At 39.8% G+C, this 21,155-nt stretch overlaps 2 protein-coding genes across 2 annotated transcripts; one reads left to right on the top strand and one right to left on the bottom strand.

Annotated features, from left to right (window-relative positions):
• The first annotated feature begins 47 nt into the window (after window positions 1-47).
• On the top strand, window positions 48-15,989 carry LOC105219246 (cadherin-89D). The gene is made up of 14 exons (XM_011195252.3): window positions 48-256; window positions 4,582-4,898; window positions 4,965-5,420; window positions 5,482-5,735; window positions 5,796-6,432; window positions 6,484-6,807; window positions 6,866-7,032; window positions 7,088-10,216; window positions 10,292-10,360; window positions 11,482-11,739; window positions 12,849-13,337; window positions 14,827-14,973; window positions 15,292-15,561; window positions 15,620-15,989. The coding sequence occupies exons 1-14, from the start codon at window positions 157-159 to the stop codon at window positions 15,939-15,941; spliced, it is 6,939 nt and encodes a 2,312-aa protein (XP_011193554.2). The 5' UTR covers window positions 48-156; the 3' UTR covers window positions 15,942-15,989.
• Window positions 15,990-16,093: 104 nt separating this feature from the next.
• On the bottom strand, window positions 16,094-20,651 carry LOC105220730 (uncharacterized). The gene is made up of 4 exons (XM_054233282.1): window positions 20,491-20,651; window positions 19,797-20,419; window positions 17,596-17,622; window positions 16,094-16,864 (listed from the first exon to the last, which is right to left on the bottom strand). Exons 2-4 carry the CDS (start codon window positions 20,412-20,414, stop codon window positions 16,208-16,210), a joined length of 1,302 nt encoding a protein of 433 aa, XP_054089257.1. The 5' UTR covers window positions 20,415-20,419; window positions 20,491-20,651; the 3' UTR covers window positions 16,094-16,207.
• Between the last annotated feature and the right edge of the window lie 504 nt (window positions 20,652-21,155).

Here is a 21,155-nt window from a genome sequence, read left to right as displayed (position 1 = left end):
AGTGAAGTGAAGTGAAATGTTGTGAAAACTGACCAAAAACCACAAACCACAAAAAATTGGAATAACAAATTAAACCAACTACGCCTGCTAATTGGTAACAGCAAAAAAGCAATAAAACTGCAAGTGCAACAGTGCTGAGCGCGAGTTTGTGGAAAAATGCAAATGCTTTTGAGCGCCAAGGATACATTGAACCTGTGGATTATATTCATCTGTAATTGCATCGTTTTAAATGCCACGAATTTGGGGTTTGTGCGAGGCAAGTTTACTGACGGTGCATGCGCGCCACCTGCCGCCTACCATATGCATTATTTTCGCCATATATTTATTTCCCCAATTGCTGCGATTAAAAGCTATTTGTGGTTCAATAACGTCAAATTGGTCGCATATTTCTGTGTTGCATGCGGGCGTTTTGCGTTTGCGTCGGCGCGTGTGTGCGCGCTTCATAATATCATCAAGTGCGCATGTGTGCGCGCGTCCGCATTAATTCAGCGCGCACGCACCTTTATGGTCAACGCGTACTCGTTGTGGCCATTATGTGGCCTCGCGCGTCCGCGCTCTTCTTGTGTCCATGGCATTGGCCATCACCAACAAGCACAAGCGCCACCAACAACCACTGCTGCTGCCACTTTGTTGAATGATCCGTTAAATAACCTCATTTTGTATTAAATGGCCGTACATCTTGTTTGACTTTTTGCTCCTCTTTCGTATGCTTTTATGTGATCATTTTCATTTTTAATCATTTTTTTTTTAATTTTTCAACTTTTATGCTCATTTGTTTTGGTGTTTTCATGCCGTCGACGAGCGTTTGTGTTTACTCATAAATGTCCCGTTTAACGCTTGCTCTCTGTGGCACCTTAATAAATGCGCAATATATATACTCGGTCAAAGTAACTACTTTTAATTGCCGCCACAATTTGTGGTTTATTTGGTTGTGAACCCGATTTTCGAAGCTCGCACGCTCGCATTCGGGAACCGCAAGCTGTTTAAAGCAGGAAAGCGTACGGCGCTCATGTACGCTTGCAACATGCGCCGTCGGCAAGTGGGCCGGCCGTGGCTGTGCAATTTTCAATTTTCCCAATTTCCTCCGCACGTAAATCTAAATTATGAAAATTGTTAGTTGCACTTTTTAACTTTTTAAAGGTGTGACTTGAGGAAAGCACCAATTTCGGAGTTTGACAGCGTTGCCTGCAATTAATTGGCGGAAGTTGCAATAGTTAATCACAATATGCACTTTTGAAAGAGAAAACCTGCGAAAATGTATAGACTCTGCAAATCAAAGATTGAAATGAATAAAATACAAATTTTGAGATATATACATATTTAAAAAATCTTTCGGAGACCCCGAGGTTCTGACTCTGTTCCATGACTAACGAAATTGGAAAGAATCTCAGAAATTTCTGAAGATTTAAAAATTCTCGTGACAGCTGATGCCACACTTAATTCAGATTAAGAATTACTTAATCGCGAGATTCAGGCTGTTGAGTAGATTATCTCACTTATCTACTGGAAATGCCAAACCATATTATAAATTAAAACCAATTATAAAAAAGCCTTCTGTTCATTGGTTTACGATGCCATGAACTAATGTATTTTTCTGTCATACACACACCAAAGGCAGGTAATGGTACGGAATTGTCGGAATCTCTATTCTGTTCTTTATCATTCTTGGGTTAGAATGTAATTGTTTCCTCTCCTTATGAGGCACCGTGATCTGATACCATGTTAATGTGTACGTGATTTAATGCTTTAATCTATTGAACTATGTATACTTAACTCGATATTTATTTGTTTCTTATTTAAAAGAGCAATTAATCTCCTCTTTTATCATCTGTAGAGTATTCTGTTTCACCAAAACTATTTCCTTTGATTAATGTTTATGGATAATGTTGAAATCACCAAAACGTCAAATGGTTTCCTGATGGTTCTTCAGATTTCTGCACGTCTGATTTCGCCTGAAGATAGTTTTCAAAACGTTTTCTTTACGCCTCGTATTCTTAATAAATACAGGCTATTATAGTCTTTATCAAGAAATATCCATCAAAGTCGGGAAGTAGAGAGTTTCTACTGGAAAAATATACACATTGCAAACAGAAATTAGCCAACAAGAAAACAACTGTTATCAAAATAAAATAAAATTTAAAAAACTTAGTTATAGCCCGTTATGAATAAACTAGAACATTGATATTGTGATTTGATTTATGAAAAGTTCAACTTATAAGTATAAGGTGTGTTTAGATATGTGGTTTTCAAAGAGGCTATACTTTTTTCCGAGTTCTGCTTTTTGACAGATGTTACTTGATTTCTACTTAGACTCAGTTTGGTTTTTATTTTATATTGAACGGACCTTCTCCGGAACAATTCCCTTTGCTTCCATACTGTCCCAATTGCTGCAAAAAATGTTTGAAAATTAGGCCTCTCAGTTTAAATCTATTCGAACCAGTTGCGGCGATCACTTGTCAGAAATCAATTTTAGAACATAATGGAAAACCGTTATATTTATAAAAAATCTATATTCTTGGTCATAACATTAAATCTGAGCCTGATCATAAACAGTTAAGAAATCAAAAAAGTTTTTATAAACCCTTCAGGAATAGATTATTCTTGAAAATATGTCCTTTATAAGATTTCACCAAAGTGGGTACCAACCTGAAAGGACAAATACAGGCAAAATAAAGTGTTAATTTGTGAGCAACATTGCAACATTGTTGCCAGCAACATTACTTTAATTAAAATGAAATTGATTAGAATGCGAAGACCTTGCTTTATCTCAAGCGAAATCTGCAATATTTCTAGGTTACAATGAAAAGCGCTTGCATTCAACTTTTTTTTTCTGTAAATTTTTTTATCTGCAACCTGTAGATTATATGCACACGTCACAACAACAAGACACACGGAAAAGAAAAAAATATCTTTTGATTTCACCAAAAGTAAGGCATTTCACAATCAAGTTGCCGGAAAAAATGTCAGCAACTGTTGGAGCGTCGCGTGTCAATAGCTCAACGTTGCAATGAAAATGTTGCGTTGCCAACAACCCGTCATATGTGCAACAATTCTTCGAATGCAAGAGACCTGCTGCTTTGAATAGATTAACTTAAATCAAAACCGCACATGAAAAAGAACAAAAACAATAGCAACAAAAAGCGCGAGAGCAATAAAAATTTCATCAACATTGCTGCAACACCACTGCCAACCTGCCACCTATGCAGTCAAATGCATGTATGGTGTGTGTGTATGAGGGTGCTTGCAAGCTAATTGTTTGTTTGTTGTACTCATGCCATATGGAAAAATTAGTTAATTATGTCATGAGGGTGGGAGAAATATTAAAATGCTGCACGTTGCATGCATTTCATTTAAGGCTGTTGTGGCATTGTTTCGGAAGGTGTACAGGCGTAACAAAAACAACAGCATAAGCAAGTAGTAAGAGTGAAAAATTGTCGAGGAAAACTCACAAGCCAACAACAACAACAGCAATAGCAGAAAAACTGAAATTGCTATGTGCAACCATACGCCAGTCAACCAGGTGTGGCACAACCAACTACACACACGTGCCTACGCTCCTCCAGTTTCAACCACCACCCATTCCCAGCCAAATGTTGTCTTGGCACCCCACCGGTTCGTGTGCAAGGCGGCTGTGGCTTTGGGAGTTCATCCAGTTTCCACTAGCCAAACCAACTCGCAGCAGCGAAAAACGCAAAAAATTAAACAAAGAAAGTTTTTGTCGTTTCTGTCACAAGTTTGCTTATTGCTGCAACAACGGCAACTGTTTCCACATTCTGCTGTATGGCAAGGAAAAGTTGCTGCTGCTCGTTGCTTTGTGGGTTTGTGGGAGTGTTGCAAGCATTTCGCACGGTCAACTCTTCATACATTTGGCGTTGTTGTTGTTGTTGTTCTTGTTTGATTTGTAAGGTGTTTATTTGTCTTTTTCTGATTTTACTGACACAAATTAGCGATTGCTTAAGCAGAAAATAATTAGGATTTTATTGAGCTGAATTGAAATCAACTATGTACTTTGTGGAATTGTTGATTTACCGTTAATTGCTAATTTTTATAAACTCTTTTCTCGTCTATTGGGATCGAGATCGGTCCTTTCTATTAATTAATTCTTTAAAAAGTAGTCTGGGAGTGGTAATTTGAGCATTAAGCTTCAATTCCGGAATATAATAGTCTGTCTAAGTTGCCTTCAAGTCCCTATTTTAGTATTAAAAGTTCTAATTTCGTCAGTCGTTAAATATTCTCGAGAGTCTCGGGGTGTTTAAACTCTCACGGTGTGTTATTAAAAGTTTTGGTTTTTAACTCTGACGAATCTAACCTATAATTTAAAGAAATATATTCTCTCGTTGTAATCTCCGGTCATGAAAGGTACTTCAAGTTATTGAATAAACTGGATTAAGAGGTCACCCATTTCATTACGTCGAATCTTTCTGAAACCTATAGCTGGTTTCTGAGAGGATTTGCTTCCAATACTAAAGAATCACGATGGAATTTCTTTTATCATATGGATTGTTCAAGGACTACTAAGCCCCTCATTCTAATGAATTTCAATTAATTTAATCTTATTTCTTGTCTTTTTGCACCACACAGCTACCCCAGGGTGTGCCTTTCACATGTACGATGGCGTCTCCGCTGAAAGCGAAGGTGTGCGTTTCATACGCCTACGCGAGGACGCCGAGATTGGCAAGGAAATACTGCTGTTACGCGCCTATCCGCGTTCGGCCATAGCGTTAAGGAGTGTGGACAATTCCGGTGATCACAAATATTTTGGACTCACCGAACTGAACACGACCACGGTGCGCATTTCTTTAACACGTTCTATTGAGGATCTGGTGGATCGTGATGTGCCGCGCAATTTGTTGAAATTCCGTGTGCTTTGTGCGGGTAAAAATGAAAAGCTCGAAGAGGTAAGTGATTTATTTCATAGAAACACTAGCGAAAGTATTACAAACCTTAAAATTCTCCAACTGTAGGGCAGTTACATGTCGATAACCGTTTACATCGAAGATGTCAACGATAACGCACCGGAATTCCTCAACACACCCTACATCATTGATGTGGATGAGAATACGCCGCCGGGTACTATCGTCTTTGAGGGCATACAAGCGTTCGATCGTGATAAGCCGAATACACCCAACTCGGAGGTGCATTTCAGTATGTCCACAGTGCCGGAACAGCTGTCGGCTGATGGCAGTCCATACTTTTCCTTAAAGAGTCCACATCGTCCACTGCTTATACTGAAGAAAGACTTGGATTTCGATAATGGCATACGTCTCTTCAAACTACCGCTATTCGCATGGGATCGCGGCACTCCAGCCAATCAGGTGAATACAACGATCACCATTAATGTGCGCGATGTTGATGATCTGCCACCGAAATTCACCGAAGGCGTTTATCGCACGAAAATCAACGAGTTCTACCCAATGACGGTGAGTTTTTATATTTTTAGAGTTCTATCTCATGTCAATTTCCTACTCCTCACTACTTTAGGGCATACCCATACGAGTACCACTTTACTTCTCACCGCCGATCATGGCTTTTGATCAGGACTCACTGAATGCCACGCTCATATATGAGATCATTTCGGGCAACGAGCGTAAATTATTTCGTGTCAACCCCAACAACGGCATATTGTATCTGCAAAAAGAGGTCGATTTGGAGGAAGAGAGTTTACCGGGCAATACGTTCGTGCTGCAGGTGGAGGCGCGACAACGTGAAAATCCTTTGCGGAAAGCTGTTGCTAGGTAAGATCTTTAGATCTTCCTCTAATTTAGTTTTAAACATTTTCCTTTTTGCTTCAATAGAATCGAGGTGGAAGTACTCGATCTCAATGACAATATACCAGAATTCGAAGCAGATTTCTACAACATTTCAATTGTTGAAAACCTACCCACCGGCTTCAGCGTGCTACAAGTGAACGCCATCGATCGCGATCAAGGCGAGAATGCCGAATTTTTATATCAGCTAACCGAGGAGCCAGAAGCGGCTGATGCATTTCGAATCGACGCCAGAAGCGGTTGGATCACAGTGAATGATGACCGACTGCTTGATCGCGAGCAACGCAAGTCCTTACATCTAATGGTGGAAGCCATCGAACGTAATCCCCCTTACATGCCAGACGTCAATCTGCGCAAACCCGGTCCGAGCAAAGTCAAAGTCGACATTACGTTACTCGATACAAATGATAATACGCCCAAATTCGAACATGGCAATTTGTATGAGTTCAAGGTACCCATAACGGCGCCGGTGGGCTACAAAGTGGGGCAAGTGGTTGCGTTGGATCCAGATGAGGGTCCCAACGGCCTATTATTATATGAGCTGCATCGACCGAAGGGCAGCGGTTACATACCATTTCAATTGGATACGAAAAATGGTACAATTTATGTGAACGGACCGCTACGACGAGGACGTATTGCGGTATTTGTGGAAGCCAGCGATCAGGTAATATTTAGTCTAATATAAAATTTGTGATACTAAAGAACTTGCTTACAGCCCACAAATCCATCGGAGCGTCGTTTTTCGCTTGCCGTTATTACGATTGAGGTTTACGCAACAATCGATGATCAAGTTATCGATTTTGTTGGCGCTCCATATGAGTTCTGGGTAGGCTCTAACGCACCCCTAGGCACCTCTGTCGGCCAGGTACGCACCACACTCATCTACGATAGCGAAGATGAAATTATGTACGATCTGCTGCACACCTATTCGGAAGGCGTACCATTTGCGATCGAAGAGCGTTCCGGCATTATTACTGTTATACGCGAATTATCCGAATTCACACGAAAGGTGTACCTCTTCGAAGCGGTAGCCAATTATGTGAGTAGCGCGCCGTTTCCTTCTGTTCTACCGTTACATTAATTTTAAAACCTTTCAGCTTTTCGCGAATTCCACCAAATCGCTCATCATGTCACGCAGCTCGCCACCTGCCACTACTGCACCTACGCCCGCCGAGCTCACCGATGAGGGCGTATTAATAACCAATGTCACCATACATGTTGTCATGAAGCCGGAGAATAAAGTGCCATTGCGTCCGGTTATCGAGTAAGCTTTTCTTTAAATATTTCAACTACTTTTCTAATTCAAATAATTGATGCAGGGAAATCAACTTGAATGTCATACACTTTCATATCGAGGAGAATATTGTGGGCGGCATTATAGGTCAACTGCTTTATAAGAACGGCATTAATGTGCTGAACAACGAATTGGCCACTTACCGACAATTCCAGCCCGCCAGCAATGTAACAATGGGTAGCCGCTTTCGCAGTCGCAGCCGTAGTCGAAATACATCCACGTCAGCACGTTTGCGCGCTCCCCGACGTCTAGTCAGCGACTCGAACCTCAAATTGCGTTATATCATTGCGAACCAACAGGAAGTGGTTAACAAAATCAGCATCGCCGAAGATGGCACACTGCTCACACTAACCGGTCTGGATCGCGAAGAAAAGGATCAGTATGATCTAACCGTTATTGTTGAGTACACAACTGGCTTGGTTAGTGGCGCCGGCATATATCAAGTGACCGTCGAAGTAGACGATGTGAACGACAATGCGCCCAAATTCAATAGCTTGTCTTATGTGGGACTAATCAATGAGAATAGCGTTAGTGGCACAGAGATATCGGTGAATCAACCAATACAAATTATCGATGCCGATTTGGGTAAGAACGCCGAGTTTCGTGTCATACTACAAGGTGACTACAGCGACCAATTCACTATTGAGTTCTACAATGCCAGCAATGAGGCGCAAAATAAAAGTCGACACGCGCCGCAGACGCCTGCCACTTTCAGCGTTTTCAATTTGACCGACCAATGGCATGAGGAATTTAAATTCGTTGAGATGCAAAATATGCTTATGCAATCGGATATTAGATTGACCAGCGGTCCATACTTCCGTGTCACCTACAGTGGTAAACGACCGCTGGATCGCGAAAAAGATCAGATTTATAAGCTCAAGCTAATCGCCATCGATACTGGCGGTTTGTCCACCTACTCACATCTCAATATACTTGTGGCCGACGTTAATGATAACGCACCCATTTTCGAACGAATCTCTGTATTCAAGGAGTCCAAGGTTGAGATACGCGAGTACACCACCGATATGGAAATATACTTTGTGGACAACTCAGCCGTACAAATGATGGGCATGATGTCATCGGCAATGGTACCGCCACCCTATCATATACCGGGCTCGCCACGTCTCAATTCCGAGTTTAGCTTGAACAACAGCTTCGCAGATGTACGACAACAGCGCGGACGACGTTTACGTAAGCGTTTAAGTCGTGGCACTGCACAAAGTCCAATTATGAAATGCCCGCTTTTTGCCATATATGAGAACACACCCATCAGCACTAAAGTGTTGCAAGTTATGGCGACGGATGAAGATTATGGCAGCAATGCGTTGGTGCATTACGAGCTGATCGCTGAACACGTCGACCGTCCCATAATGGGCGCACCATTTTCACCACGTTTTACCGGCGCCAGGCATTTTGCCATTGACAAGTTGAGCGGTGAGCTCACAGTCAATTATCCGTTAGCCGCAAATCTGGATATGCTGCTTAATCTCAGCGCCACTGACATCGACGGACTTAGGGATATCACTTGTCTGCGCTTCACGGTAGTCGATGTCAATGATCATGCGCCCGTTTTTAAGAAGTCCTGGTACAGCTTCGACACAGAGGAGGGCGAATATAAGGACAGCGTGTTGGGGCAAGTGTTGGCCGTAGATCTGGATTATGGTGAAAATGCAAATATTTCGTACAGTCTAAGCGAAACCGATTTGCCCTTCAAAATAAAAGAATTGTCGGGAGTGATAAAGATCACCGGTTTGTTGGATCGAGAGGTGCATCCCAAGTATAACTTTCAAGTTATTGCCACAGATAACGCCGAACCACTGTATCGCATGTCCAGCACTGTTGATGTAGAAGTTAATGTAATAGACATCAATGACAATAAGCCCGAGTTTATCGGGTACGATGATGTGGTGAACGCCGATAAATATATTGCCGATTTGACAGATCGCACATTAACTTTACCGATTTACAAGGCTTATCTTGATCGCAGCACGAAGCCTGGCATGTTTGTGAAGCAAGTGAATGCCATTGATAAGGACTATGTTGGTAACGGGAATGGTTTGGTGCTCTACTCTATATTGCACCAGGATATTCACAATCCCATATTCCAAATAGATTCACGTGACGGCACGATCACTACTGTCGCAAGTTTTCGTAGCTACAATGATTATGAGCACTTAAATGTGACTGTTGTCGCCTCGGATCTGGGCAGTCCTGCACATTCGTCCACCGCCATTGTACTGATCAATTTGCAGGGACAAGCTGTCACAGAGCCCACCACAGATGAAACAGAGCTACCCAATGAGCAGCGCAATGTTACCATATTTCAACATCAATACCACGAAGTGCAAGTGCTAGAGAATAATATAGTTCCGCTGCAACTAATCAAGATCAACATCACCAATGGTCTAAACCCCGAAGTCTTCCGTTGGAGCTTGGTTATTGAAGAGAGTGACGAAGAGAACTTCGATGCACAACCACTGTTTGAATTAGATCCGAAGTCCACAACGCTCTTTGCCTTAAAATCTTTCGATCGTGAACTGAAGAACCGCTATCAGTTACGTGTGCGAGCGGATCGCCTAAATCGTGAACCGCGCAACTACGCGCGTATTTCATATCCCGTAACAGATGAGCGTGTCGACGGCTTGGATCCGAACGAATGTCGCATCATTGTAAACATACAAGATGAGAATGATAATGAGCCGCGCTTCAAGTCCGCAGGCCAGTCCTTTATTGCAGTGGTGCCACGTTCTGCTACCTTTGGTTATCCCGTCACCATTGTGAAAGCATTCGATGCAGACGAGGGACTAAATGCTGAAATACGCTATCGTTTGTTAAATGAGCCATCGCGTCTCTTTGGCATCGATGAGTTGACGGGTAAAATACGTCTTATCGGTACCATACCGGTGGATCAGCGCGTCTATGGGTTTGATGTGAAAGCCACGGATCGTGGTGGTGCCGACGATGGACGCAGCAGTATTGTAAACGTTTTTGTCTACATCATCGATGAGGCGCGGCAAGTGCGCATTGTGGTCGCTGGGAAGCCTGTAGAAGTGGAGCAGCGCATCGATGCGCTCATGCAGGTACTTAGTGAGGCTATACAAATGGATGTGCGTGTACGTCTGTTGGAACCACATGTGGGCGGACTTGAACCGGCGTAAGTCAAAACCTCTCTTAATTTAGAGAAAACTTTTCGTAAAATTATTATGATTTTTGCATTTATTTTTTATAGCACTGATGCCTATATTTATGCTGTGGATTTCCGCACCAATGCGATTTTGGAAATGGAGCAACTGCAGGAGTGAGTACTTTTTGAATAGTATAAGTAAATTGTATCCCAACCCAATATACATATCTATCTGGCCATATGTCATGATCATAGTCATTAAATTACATTAATTTGGGGAAGCATTCTATCGAAGATAGATCTATCAAAGAAACGAAGTGTTCCTGGTTCTGAAACATCATCTCTTTGAACTCAAAATTCTCCGATAAGTATAATCATGAACATCTGGTTCAAGGTATTGATATTTGAAGAGCTAAGAGGCTGAAATGGGATCATATACACTCATATCTCATCAGATATAATTACTACGTACGTTCTTCCCTATGAAACGTACGTTCTCCCAATCAACCCTTTTGTGAAACTAGTGACATGTCCGACCTTGTCACTTTAAACACCATTACAATTCCAGAAACATCACTTCTGTGCTGCTCCACCTTCAGTTTATTTTCATTCCGAATAAAATTTGTTTAAAGAAACTAAATATTTTACGTCTCTCTCTTTACTCTTACTTTATCATTTCCTGAGTCATAAACTGACCTCCTTGCATCATGCACGGATCTAAAGTGATTGATTTCCAACCAAGTGACTGAACCAACGAACAGTGCAATCCTAATAAAGAGTTCGAACCACATGACTATGAGCCAGTCTACAGGGGCTCTAAATGTTAGGAACAAATTCTATCAGAAATTTCTGTGCAGCTTTTATTTGGTCCTATGGTACCCACTATGTTGTTTATTGTTGTTTCGAAGGGATCGGACCACAGACAAAGGGGTAACAAATGATATGGCATAAGTTGACGAGTAAACGCGTGACCAGTCGTGAATATAAGCTACTAGCAGTGTTCGATTGCCCACATCTCTGCTCCTTATGTTTGAACTATGCTTTCTTGTATAACACTTTACACATTGCAACAATACAGTTATATTCTTGAATAAAGTTAAGGAGTATTTAGAGACTGTATTAGCATAGCATCTTGCTATTACTTCCTTATTCTATTATACCAAGGCTTCTTGGCATTTCAATGTAACTTTACTTGGCATATACATAACTTAACGGTAGAGAATTCAAACTCAACTTGAAATTTAAAATATTTTACACTTCCGCCACGAGAGGCTAATTGTTTTCTCACATTTCAGGCTGCTTGCCGGTCTGCAGCTAGACGCATTGCAATTGCAACACCAACAGCAGCAACAAGCCGATGGTGGCGCATACGATAGCAACAAAATAATGCCACGTATCATAGAATTGGCCGAATTCGGACAATTGACACATAACACACCGCATTCGGCGAACTTCATCAGCGGCTTGGAGATTGTCAGCATTGTATTGATTGTGCTGTGCGGCATTGGTGCATCAATGATAGCGCTTTGCTTCCTGTGTCTGCGACAGAAACGGTAAAGATCAATATAAAAATTGAGTGCTAACATTTAGTTAAGAATTCTTTCACTTACACACACGTATTGTAATTGGAAATATGTTAAGACTGATAAACACACATTCACATACATGCATACTTACACTGAAGTGTGGCATGTGAGTTTGATATATAAACAGAGCACATTCTTCTAGTATTACGCGTAGCTTAGTCGCCATATAAGCACATGCATACATACATACACACGGTATTTACACGCATATTTAGTCATAGGTTAGCCATAGTTAATGTTAGTGTAGTAACTAGTACAGGCTTAAGGCTCACTTTGAACACATCAAATAATAAATGTGAAGTAATGGAAACGAGTTGGTTGTTTGTTGTTTATTTCTCAATGCTACATCGGACACACGTTCGTCACATAATTATCCCAGAAATGTTTGCACACATTCCGTGGCGAGTTGGCAAGTTTATTGGCCGTCACTTAAGAGGAACTCATTATGTATTAGCCAAGGCTGGCGAGCCGACTTTTTTGGTCACTTCGATGGTCGATCATCCGGACTGCCCGGTTGTGGCATGTGAACTCGTACATAAAAATTTATAACTGTAAAAGTCCAGGCACATAAGGCGACACAACAACAAAAAATAATAATAAACTACAATAACATTAACAACAACAACAACAACCACTCTAACTATTACAGCGCAATGTGTAGCAAGTTGTGTAGCAATGCCACCAAACGGTTCATTGGTAGCTAATGCAACCCATATTTGCGGCATTGTTTCTTTTGCCCACAACATTTACCAATCCAACCGACTTGAATGCCAACCAGTTTGTGTGTGATTTGCGCAAGCGCGGCCAAAGTCATGTTTGAGGCCAAGCGCACTAGAACACAATGTACGGTATTGCTGAAAGCAATGCAGGACAAGTAGTTAATACGAATACGTATGTATGTATGTATGTGTGTAGTGCGCTTATATATGTATATAGCATATTACTTTATAGTTTAATCTCGCACACTCATATTTGATTCACTCATTAAAATGCACATTTAACTACACCACCAACAACAACAACCGCCACTTTGCCGCTTGTCAATTGCCGATTACCGATCGTTGTTGATTTATTAGCAACAACATTTGGACACAGCCGGAATTTCCCTCATCGGAAACCGGTCTCACTTACAGTGTTGCACGTACTGGCCTTGCGGTGGCCGGCAGCTGTCGACAACATCGCAACAGTCGCCAACGCCAATTGCAACATACGCAACAACAACATCAGCACAAACAACTACAGCACCAGCTACAGCAAGTACAACATTGCGGTAAGTCTGTCAAGACCACAAGTTCTTTCATTCCAGAGTCGGTGTGTTCGTCCTCGTCGCAGACACCGTCCACAGCGGTTGCTGCTTCACCGAACGGTGAGCATCAACATAAACAACAACATCAGCAGCAACATAATCAATTGCAATCGTTGCATCCACATCAACATTCCCATCACCATTCGCACAATCATAATCATGCGCTCCACTCGCATCTCAATCATTACACTCAGAGTGGTCATGCGCAACAGCAGCAGCAACAACAACAGCAACAGTTGTCCCATCAACATCATGCAGAGTGAGTCTAGACTTAGAATTAGATCGATTTTTTGTCTGCATAAGACATATGTATATATAAAACTCGTATCCTCGTATTTGGGTCAGACCTGAATGGGTGCAAGTACATAGAACTACATATGTGCTGATCTATTAGGAGCATTCCAAAGCAAACTACGTAGGTGCAGCATGTGAAAGCAAATACTTGTTATTATCCGTGTCAAAAATATGGGCCATTGATATGCTTCGTAAAGAAAGGAGTATAAGTATGTTACGTACTATGTAGAACCCTGGTATATCTAATTCGAACGATATGTAGACCGACAGTTTCTCTCTTTGACGCAGATGATTAATACCGCACTCTGTGGAGAAAGAAGTCAACTTATTTAACTTGGCTATCAGAATTTGATTTTAATTATACATATTATCTCTATCGAGTTTATAGCATCTTCTTCATCCTTTTACATTTTTTAAATCAATTACCGTAATAAACAAATGTCAGAGATCTTACTTGCTCTAAGTAAAAATATTCCCGTTAAAGTACTCTTATAAGGGGTGTTTTTAGACTTTTGCAAACCTTTACCTTTCCAGAGTCGAACAAAACCCGGCTTTGGTATCCATTTCGACTCACCTGCTTAGTGTTTAAGGGATCTATGTACCGTAACTCGTGTTTTTAAAACCGAAAGTTCTATTTTAGAAGAGCGTTTGATTAGATCATATTAGAACCAAAGCTCGAAACCGTTAAACCAAAAGCTCTTATGACGAGCGCTTTGAAAAGCACCGACACAAATAAGTTTGAAGGCGTAAGCCGTCGGCTAGGTTACGTTAATTGCGTGAAAACCATTAAGACCATCGATTTAAACTGCGGTCGGAATAAAATTTAAAATTATGAAAAAAGCTTTCTTTGATTGCGGCTCCGAGAATCCAGTCCAGAACCCCAAATTAAAGACTTTCAAATACATAAATTTTTGAGCTTTATTAACAACAGGCGGTTTTGAACATCATTTCGGCCCACCTCCTTAGTATAGAAGAGATCTAGTGATTATGATTCCTGTTTCCATTTGATATGCTTAAAAAGTCCGCATTTGAGCAAAAGCTCAAACCCTTATAAAAAGTGTTTAGGGCGAGCGCTTTGAAGCCTGGAAGAGTGGCAACACAAATGAATATGAAATTATAATCCCAAGGCTAGGACGTGAGAACCACTTTGATGGATTCGAATCGCGCTCGGGACAAATTTCAAATTATAGAGAAAGCTTATTTCAAATAGAGCCTCTCAAAGTACATCTCTATATTGTTAAGAAATTTTAAATTTTGTCTGTCTAAGACAACGAGAATCTAGCCTTGAACTCTTAAATAATAATATTCAAAAATTTGGTGCAGCTGTTCTTTAGCTTTATGTATGTATAAAAAGAATGGCCTTCAAACTCCATATTGGTATATCGGCCTGAAATAAATTGCATGCACATAATGTTTAATGTTTTTTACATTATTTTTATCTTTTCTACAAACAGTCAGCGGCAGCGTGAATATATCGACGTGCCACTACCCAAATCGGTGGCCAAGCTAGCGGCAAATAATCGTTGTACAACAATGGAGAACGAGCCCACGTCGCTGCCATTTGTACTCTCTTACAATGTGTGCCAACCAGTGAATAATCTGTAAGTTCAACTACAAACAAAAAATTAAAAAATAAAAAACAAAATCAAAAGCAAATACACATAGCTTTTAAAAGTAAGATAAAACAGTTATGCATTGGTATATAATGTATTGGATTGGAATGTTGTGTCGGATATAAAAAATGGGTTTTGACACAATTACAGAGTTCAATGCATGCATATCAATATATACTATATATTAACTTGCAGATAAGGATAAAGAATTACATGTCTACATATGTATGCATTTGTGCCGCCGCCCATAATAAATTTTTGTCCAAATTGTACAAATATATATTCTCACTGCCTTTCCTTCAATAGTTCACCCAGCGCATACGAGACCTCTATGTTTTCGTTGCACTCCAATGGACAAGATTCGGGCGTGGACTTCCGCAGCAGTCGAGAGTTGTACGAAACCTCGCCGGATTCCTTCAAAACCAGTTCACAGCATTCACAGAGTTTGAACCCGTCGGATTTGCTCTGCCCCAGGCATGCCAAGCACAAGCACCAGAACAACAACAGCAGTAACAGCAACAACAATACGAGTGGAAGTGGCGGTAGCGGCACCATAGCGATAGGCAACGACAGCAGGTAATTAAGGCATATATCCTTTCAAGTACACACAATCAAGCTCTTACCCACTCAAAAGTGACAACTACGAGGACTCGCTGAAGAACGACGAGCCCCTGGTGGCGTCCAATTGCCGCAGCACGCATGGCATGCACAGCTCATTATGCGATCATCACCATCGACACGACTATCAAAACACCAACTTTGAGAAACGCTCGTGCGTGCGACACTCCTTCTCCGGTGTCAAGGACGACTTGGTGCAGCATTCGCCGCAGATTTCGCTGCGTCCACGCGGCCACATGCTACGCAACTCCATGAACGATTTGGAGGAGCGTCTCCATAATCTGGAGCAATCGTTTCGACGGCCCATGGACTACACGAAGCCCAGTTCGATCTTTTAAGTCAACGAGCAGAGAGTTCTTTATAAAACTTAGCTATTTTGTATGTATGTTTATTTAGTTGTTAATTGTATTCTATTTAGGAGCAAAGTACCTGTTGCAAGAGTATTTGTTAGCTTAGCGCTTAGTGCAATAAATAAAAATTTACCAAAAAATATTCTTAAAAAAATAATACATATTTATTCAGATAATACATTTGTCTTTCAATTGCAAAGAAAAAAGAACAGCACACAGTGCAAACAAGCTACAAACTAGATTAGTACGAATATTTAGTGAAAGAATTTCGCCTTGAACTCCAAGCAACCCTGCCAGTTCTCATCGAAGGCGGGCACCACCTGCTTGGCATTAGCATACCACTTAGCCACATTAGCATATTTGCTGAAATCAAAGCCGGCCACATCGAATGTGGAGACCGTTGCAGCAATCGCTATGTCAGCCAAGCTGAGTGCGTCGCCGGCAACATAGCTGTGACCCTCCAAGAAGGTGTCCAACAATGCGAAGGCCGCCTCGATTTTCTTGTACAACTCGGGATCTGCCGGTGCCTTGGCGAACAATTGCGGGTAGTAGTAGTCGGAGAAGCTCTTATACAGTGTACCCATATCGAAGTACAAACGCTGATTGATCACGGCCTTCTTCTTCGGGCACTTGGGGTACAGCGAATCGTCTTTGCCATATTTCTCAGCCAAATAGACCATAATGGCACGTGACTCCCAGAGCGCGAAACTGTTATCCACCAAAGTGGGTATGGTATGCTGGGGATTGATTTTCAGGTATTCTGGTGTCAAATGCTCGCCGGCCATAAGATTCAGATTCTTCTTATTCAAGTTGACATTGACTGCTTTGGCGGTCATGATGACGGCGCGACAGGGTGAGGAACCGGCAGTGTAGTAGAAATCCATTTTTGTATTGTGTTGTTTTGGTAAATGCTGGAATGGTAGAGAAAGAGAGAGAGAAATGTTTTAGTACAACTAGTTTCTTAATTTAGTCAATTAGCTAATTCAATCGCAATATTCACGCTATAAACGGAAGGTGATTAAGAAGCTTGAAAGCGATAAATATATATTTTTTTAATGTGTGTGTGCATTTGTTGTAGAAACACAACGCAAGTTTCATAGCAATTTATAGCTCTGTACATTATAGCCTTTAGTTTCTAAACTTCAGTTGTCAAGGTCTAAATATTTCGAAAGTTAACTGTTATTCAAAGCTTTTTGAGAAATCCGGCAATCATTTCCGTAGCACAAAGCTACAAATTTCTTATGATTTTTCTCCCTCAAACACCGCACGCCGTTGTAATATCTATACAAAAGCAAGTGAATGTAGTTTGTGCTTTAAGATTTCCATTTTCTCTAACAAAAGCTAACTCAATACCCACACAGCTTTTGTCTATTGCCCTCATGAATATATTAACCAAGCCTTTCAATCAACAATTTACAGATTACAAAACTCAACTTCACATTGATTTTCTATCACTTTTTACACAATAACATTTTTGGAACAACATAAATAGACACAGACGCGATGCTTTTTTTGAACGAAAAACTCATTAACTACACAGCAAGTCACATATAACTCAAAGACAAAAAAAGATAAATCCACACTTTCAAACACTAATCGGTTTTCATTTTTTGCTTTCAACTTTTTTAAACTTTCAACTTACCCTAAGTGCTTGAACTTGAACGGCGTATTAGCAACTGATGCCTTAGCGTCGTGTTGTTGGCCTTTTATAGTCAACTTGCGCTTGGTGTACAAGCGGCGGCCGGTCTAAGCCACTGACGTGTATGACGCACTGTTTGAGCACAGTCAGAGCCAGAGTCATAAGAGAGTTACACTGAAACTATATTTCTCTTCGCATTTTTTGCTCTTATCGCAAAGTGGAAAAAGCAACAAAAAAGCGTATTTGTTATCAATAAAATATATTTTTATTTTAAAACGAAATATTTGAAATATTCATGCCAATATGAAATGACTAAGACGAGTAATTCCAAAGAAATCATTATTTAAATAAATGTTTTTTTTAAGTTCAGGCTCATGTATTTGGCCCTCATTTTTAAATTATTTTTACTAAATTGGCGCTTCTTTAAGTGCTCAAAGTTAGTAATTGACTAATTAATTAGTAAATGTGGAAGTACAATGTTTCATTATCTGAGTGACTTTGACAATTAGTGAGTTGGAATTATTTGTAAAATAAACTACATAAATTCAACTACTAATTGTCTCACATAGGGTTCGGCGTATATTTATATTATTTTCAGAAAAGGTACGAAGGTAGTCAACCCAATGCCATATTTTCAGCGCAAGCTCTTATAATGATCTCTCAAATACTTAGAATGTACTGAGTATTATTAATAAATGTTAAATAATAAGATCCACTTCCTCCACATTCTAAGAAATATTTTCAAATTTTTTTGTTAAATTTTTATGATAAACTTTATAGTAAAAAACTCAATTTAGGCAAACGCTCGAATATTCTTTTAATTGATTTTTGATGACCACGCAAATTTTTGCAGAATACTCTTCAACAATAATTTACTCATCAACTAATAAGAGAAATGTATTTCTTACATACATACAAATAAAATGGGAATTCCGAAACCCTTTGCGTTGCAGTTCAATGAGATGATTCAGAGCACCGATATTTCTCTATTTTCCTACGCATACGTCATTTCCACTTTGACATACAAACTTCTACACACACAAACTTACAAACATACATACATGGGCAAATGCGTATTGATTCTCTGCGAAGCTACGACATATTTAGACCAAACGGTATGCACTCCCATTGCTGATGATTGAAGCCGGTAAATACCATATTCATAAACAAGTTTTGCTCGCGAACAAGAAATCTTCTTTGGTTTGTATGTATTCTCTTTCGGCGTGCAATTCTTGTTGTTCGATCATGAAATTCCCCGCTAACGCAATTATTTCTAGACATGGACATGACTTATGCAGTTTATATAGGAAGATGGTAGGGTTTTCCATTGTGTGGTTTTTACGATCCAAGGATGTTTTGCACTCGGTTGTGTTTAAAGAAGATGGTCCACTTCCAGCTAATCCCGAACACTCTTAAAGCCACAAATATTTCGAATAATTCATATTAAAAATATACTAATTTATATCGTCAACCAAATTCGGTTTCCATTCCAATATTTTAGAGAAATCACGGAAAACACGACATTGTTGATCTAATACTGATATTTTCCGGACTCAAGTAGTATTAAAATTTCGGGATTAACTTCACTTGTGCAGATGCATATTGTTCCATACGCTCATATTATTACACTGTTGAGCAAATTAATAGCAGTATGTTATGCTACTTTTACTACTTGACTGTCGCAATAAGATCCTTATAGTACGATACGATTAGAAGATACTTTGATTTTCAACGCATTACTCAGACCAAAAACTGTAGTATAACAAATATATATGTACATATGTATTTCCAGCTAAACAGAACATACAGCTCAGAAGATTCAGATGTCTTTTAATCGAGCTTGTCCTATGACAATAATATATGAGGTTAATGGACTATACATACTATGTATATGAAAACATGATTTACCCACATCTTCACCCAACCTTTTCATTTCGCAATAATTTTATAGCAAACATAATATGAGAATCGGTTCACTAAACTAAAGTAAATTATCAACACATGAGATAAGAATGTATTCTGCGGTGGTAATACGATAACAAAAGTTTATTTATACAAAATGGATTGATAAGCTACACTTAGCTACACGTTGATTATGATAATTACTGTAACTGTAACATGAATAAGCACTTATTATTATTATTGAAATTAAAATATTCCATATATTCCATTAGTATCACAATTCATGAGTGATACACGAATTACCAATATTTCTTTAACAATTCACAGCCCTCTTTATTCTCATCTGCTCCGGGCAGCGTTTTGCTGAGATGTTCACTCCATCGCACAATATTTGGGAATTTGCTCAAATCAATGCCGCCAGCCTCAAACGTCGAGATCGTGGCATACAGAGTGTAGTCGGCAATGGACAAGCTATTGTTGGCCACATATGTTTGTCCCTCCAAGAATGTGTTCAAAAACTCCAATTGGCTTTCGAGTTTGGTCAAACGCTCTGGTACTGGCGCCTGCTTATCTCTAGCGATGGGATAGTAGTAATCGGCGAAGAATCCATACAAACTGAGATCGAAGAATAGACGTTGGTTAACAAGAGCTCTCTTTTGTGGGCATTTTGGGTAGAGCGAATCGTCTTTGCCATATTTCTCGGCCAGGTAGATGAGTATGACACGTGATTCCCAAACCGAATAACCATTGTCCACCAAAGTGGGGATGGTGTGTTGCGGATTGATCTTCAGGAATTCAGGCGTCAACTGCTCACCATTCTTCAAACTCAACAGTTTGCGATTCAATTCCAGGCCCAATGTTTTAGCGAGCATTAGAATGGAACGGCAGGGCGCAGATTCGATGAGGTAATAAAAATCCATGGCGACTAAAATTTTAAGAAATTATTATATATATTTTATGTATACATGTGCATTATAAGATAAATTCGCATTTTACCTAATAATTTGCTTCGATTCCACTGCTTTCACTTTTAGGAACTATTCACAACTGAAAATGCTTCGCAAATAGTGGTCTATTTAAAGGTTCCACTACTACCGTACCACACATCAAATAGAGAGAGCATAAATTAATACATAAGGTATGTACCATATATATTTATGTTGTTACAAGTGTGCGAATAGTCCGAACTTCCCAACAAACAAAATCTTGCCAATTTTAGAGGAATCTTATCAACATTATTTTTTTTTATTGAGTACCCAGAGTATTGGTTTTTAAAAATATTCCAGTATACTTATGGAACTTTTCTATATTTGGTTAACTTGTTTGATGGTGAATAGGTTAGGAACAAATATATGTGAGTGTGTGTGGAATACTCTTAGTAACTAAGTATTTTCGATGCTACATATTACCTCATTACATTTTTTATTATCGTGCACTGATAACGCACACCCCGACCGGAGAATTGTTAAAGTGATAAGGCACTTATAGTCATAATTTAGATTACAGCATATTGCTCAAGTAGCATTAACAAATTGTAGCAATCTAAACTTGGAAAAATATTAAACAATATATTAATAAATAATATATGTTAATATATTAGCAATACATTTTTCAACTATTCTAAAAATAGTCTCCTTTATAGCGACAATGGTTCGCTGGGT

The sequence above is a fragment of the Zeugodacus cucurbitae genome, chromosome 2 (assembly GCF_028554725.1).
Source record: "Zeugodacus cucurbitae isolate PBARC_wt_2022May chromosome 2, idZeuCucr1.2, whole genome shotgun sequence".
Lineage (NCBI taxonomy): Eukaryota > Metazoa > Arthropoda > Insecta > Diptera > Tephritidae > Zeugodacus > Zeugodacus cucurbitae.
Note: the sequence above shows the minus strand (reverse complement) of the source record. Positions and strands in the feature narration are given on the sequence as shown.

Bases quoted from the DNA above. Each gene is read 5' to 3' on its own strand.
- LOC105219246 (XM_011195252.3), top strand. From the start codon at position 157: ATGCAAATGCTTTTGAGCGCCAAGGATACATTGAACCTGTGGATTATA. The intron at 4,899-4,964 runs GTAAGTGATTTA...CTCCAACTGTAG, and splicing joins AAAATGAAAAGCTCGAAGAG to GGCAGTTACATGTCGATAAC. The intron at 10,217-10,291 runs GTAAGTCAAAAC...TATTTTTTATAG, and splicing joins GTGGGCGGACTTGAACCGGC to CACTGATGCCTATATTTATG.
- LOC105220730 (XM_054233282.1), bottom strand. From the start codon at position 20,414: ATGGATTTTTATTACCTCATCGAATCTGCGCCCTGCCGTTCCATTCTA. The intron at 17,623-19,796 runs TAATTCGTGTAT...ATCAGTTGCTAA, and splicing joins AATTGTTAAAGAAATATTGG to TACGCCGTTCAAGTTCAAGC. The intron at 16,865-17,595 runs GTAAGTTGAAAG...CTACCATTCCAG, and splicing joins TTCAAGTTCAAGCACTTAGG to CATTTACCAAAACAACACAA.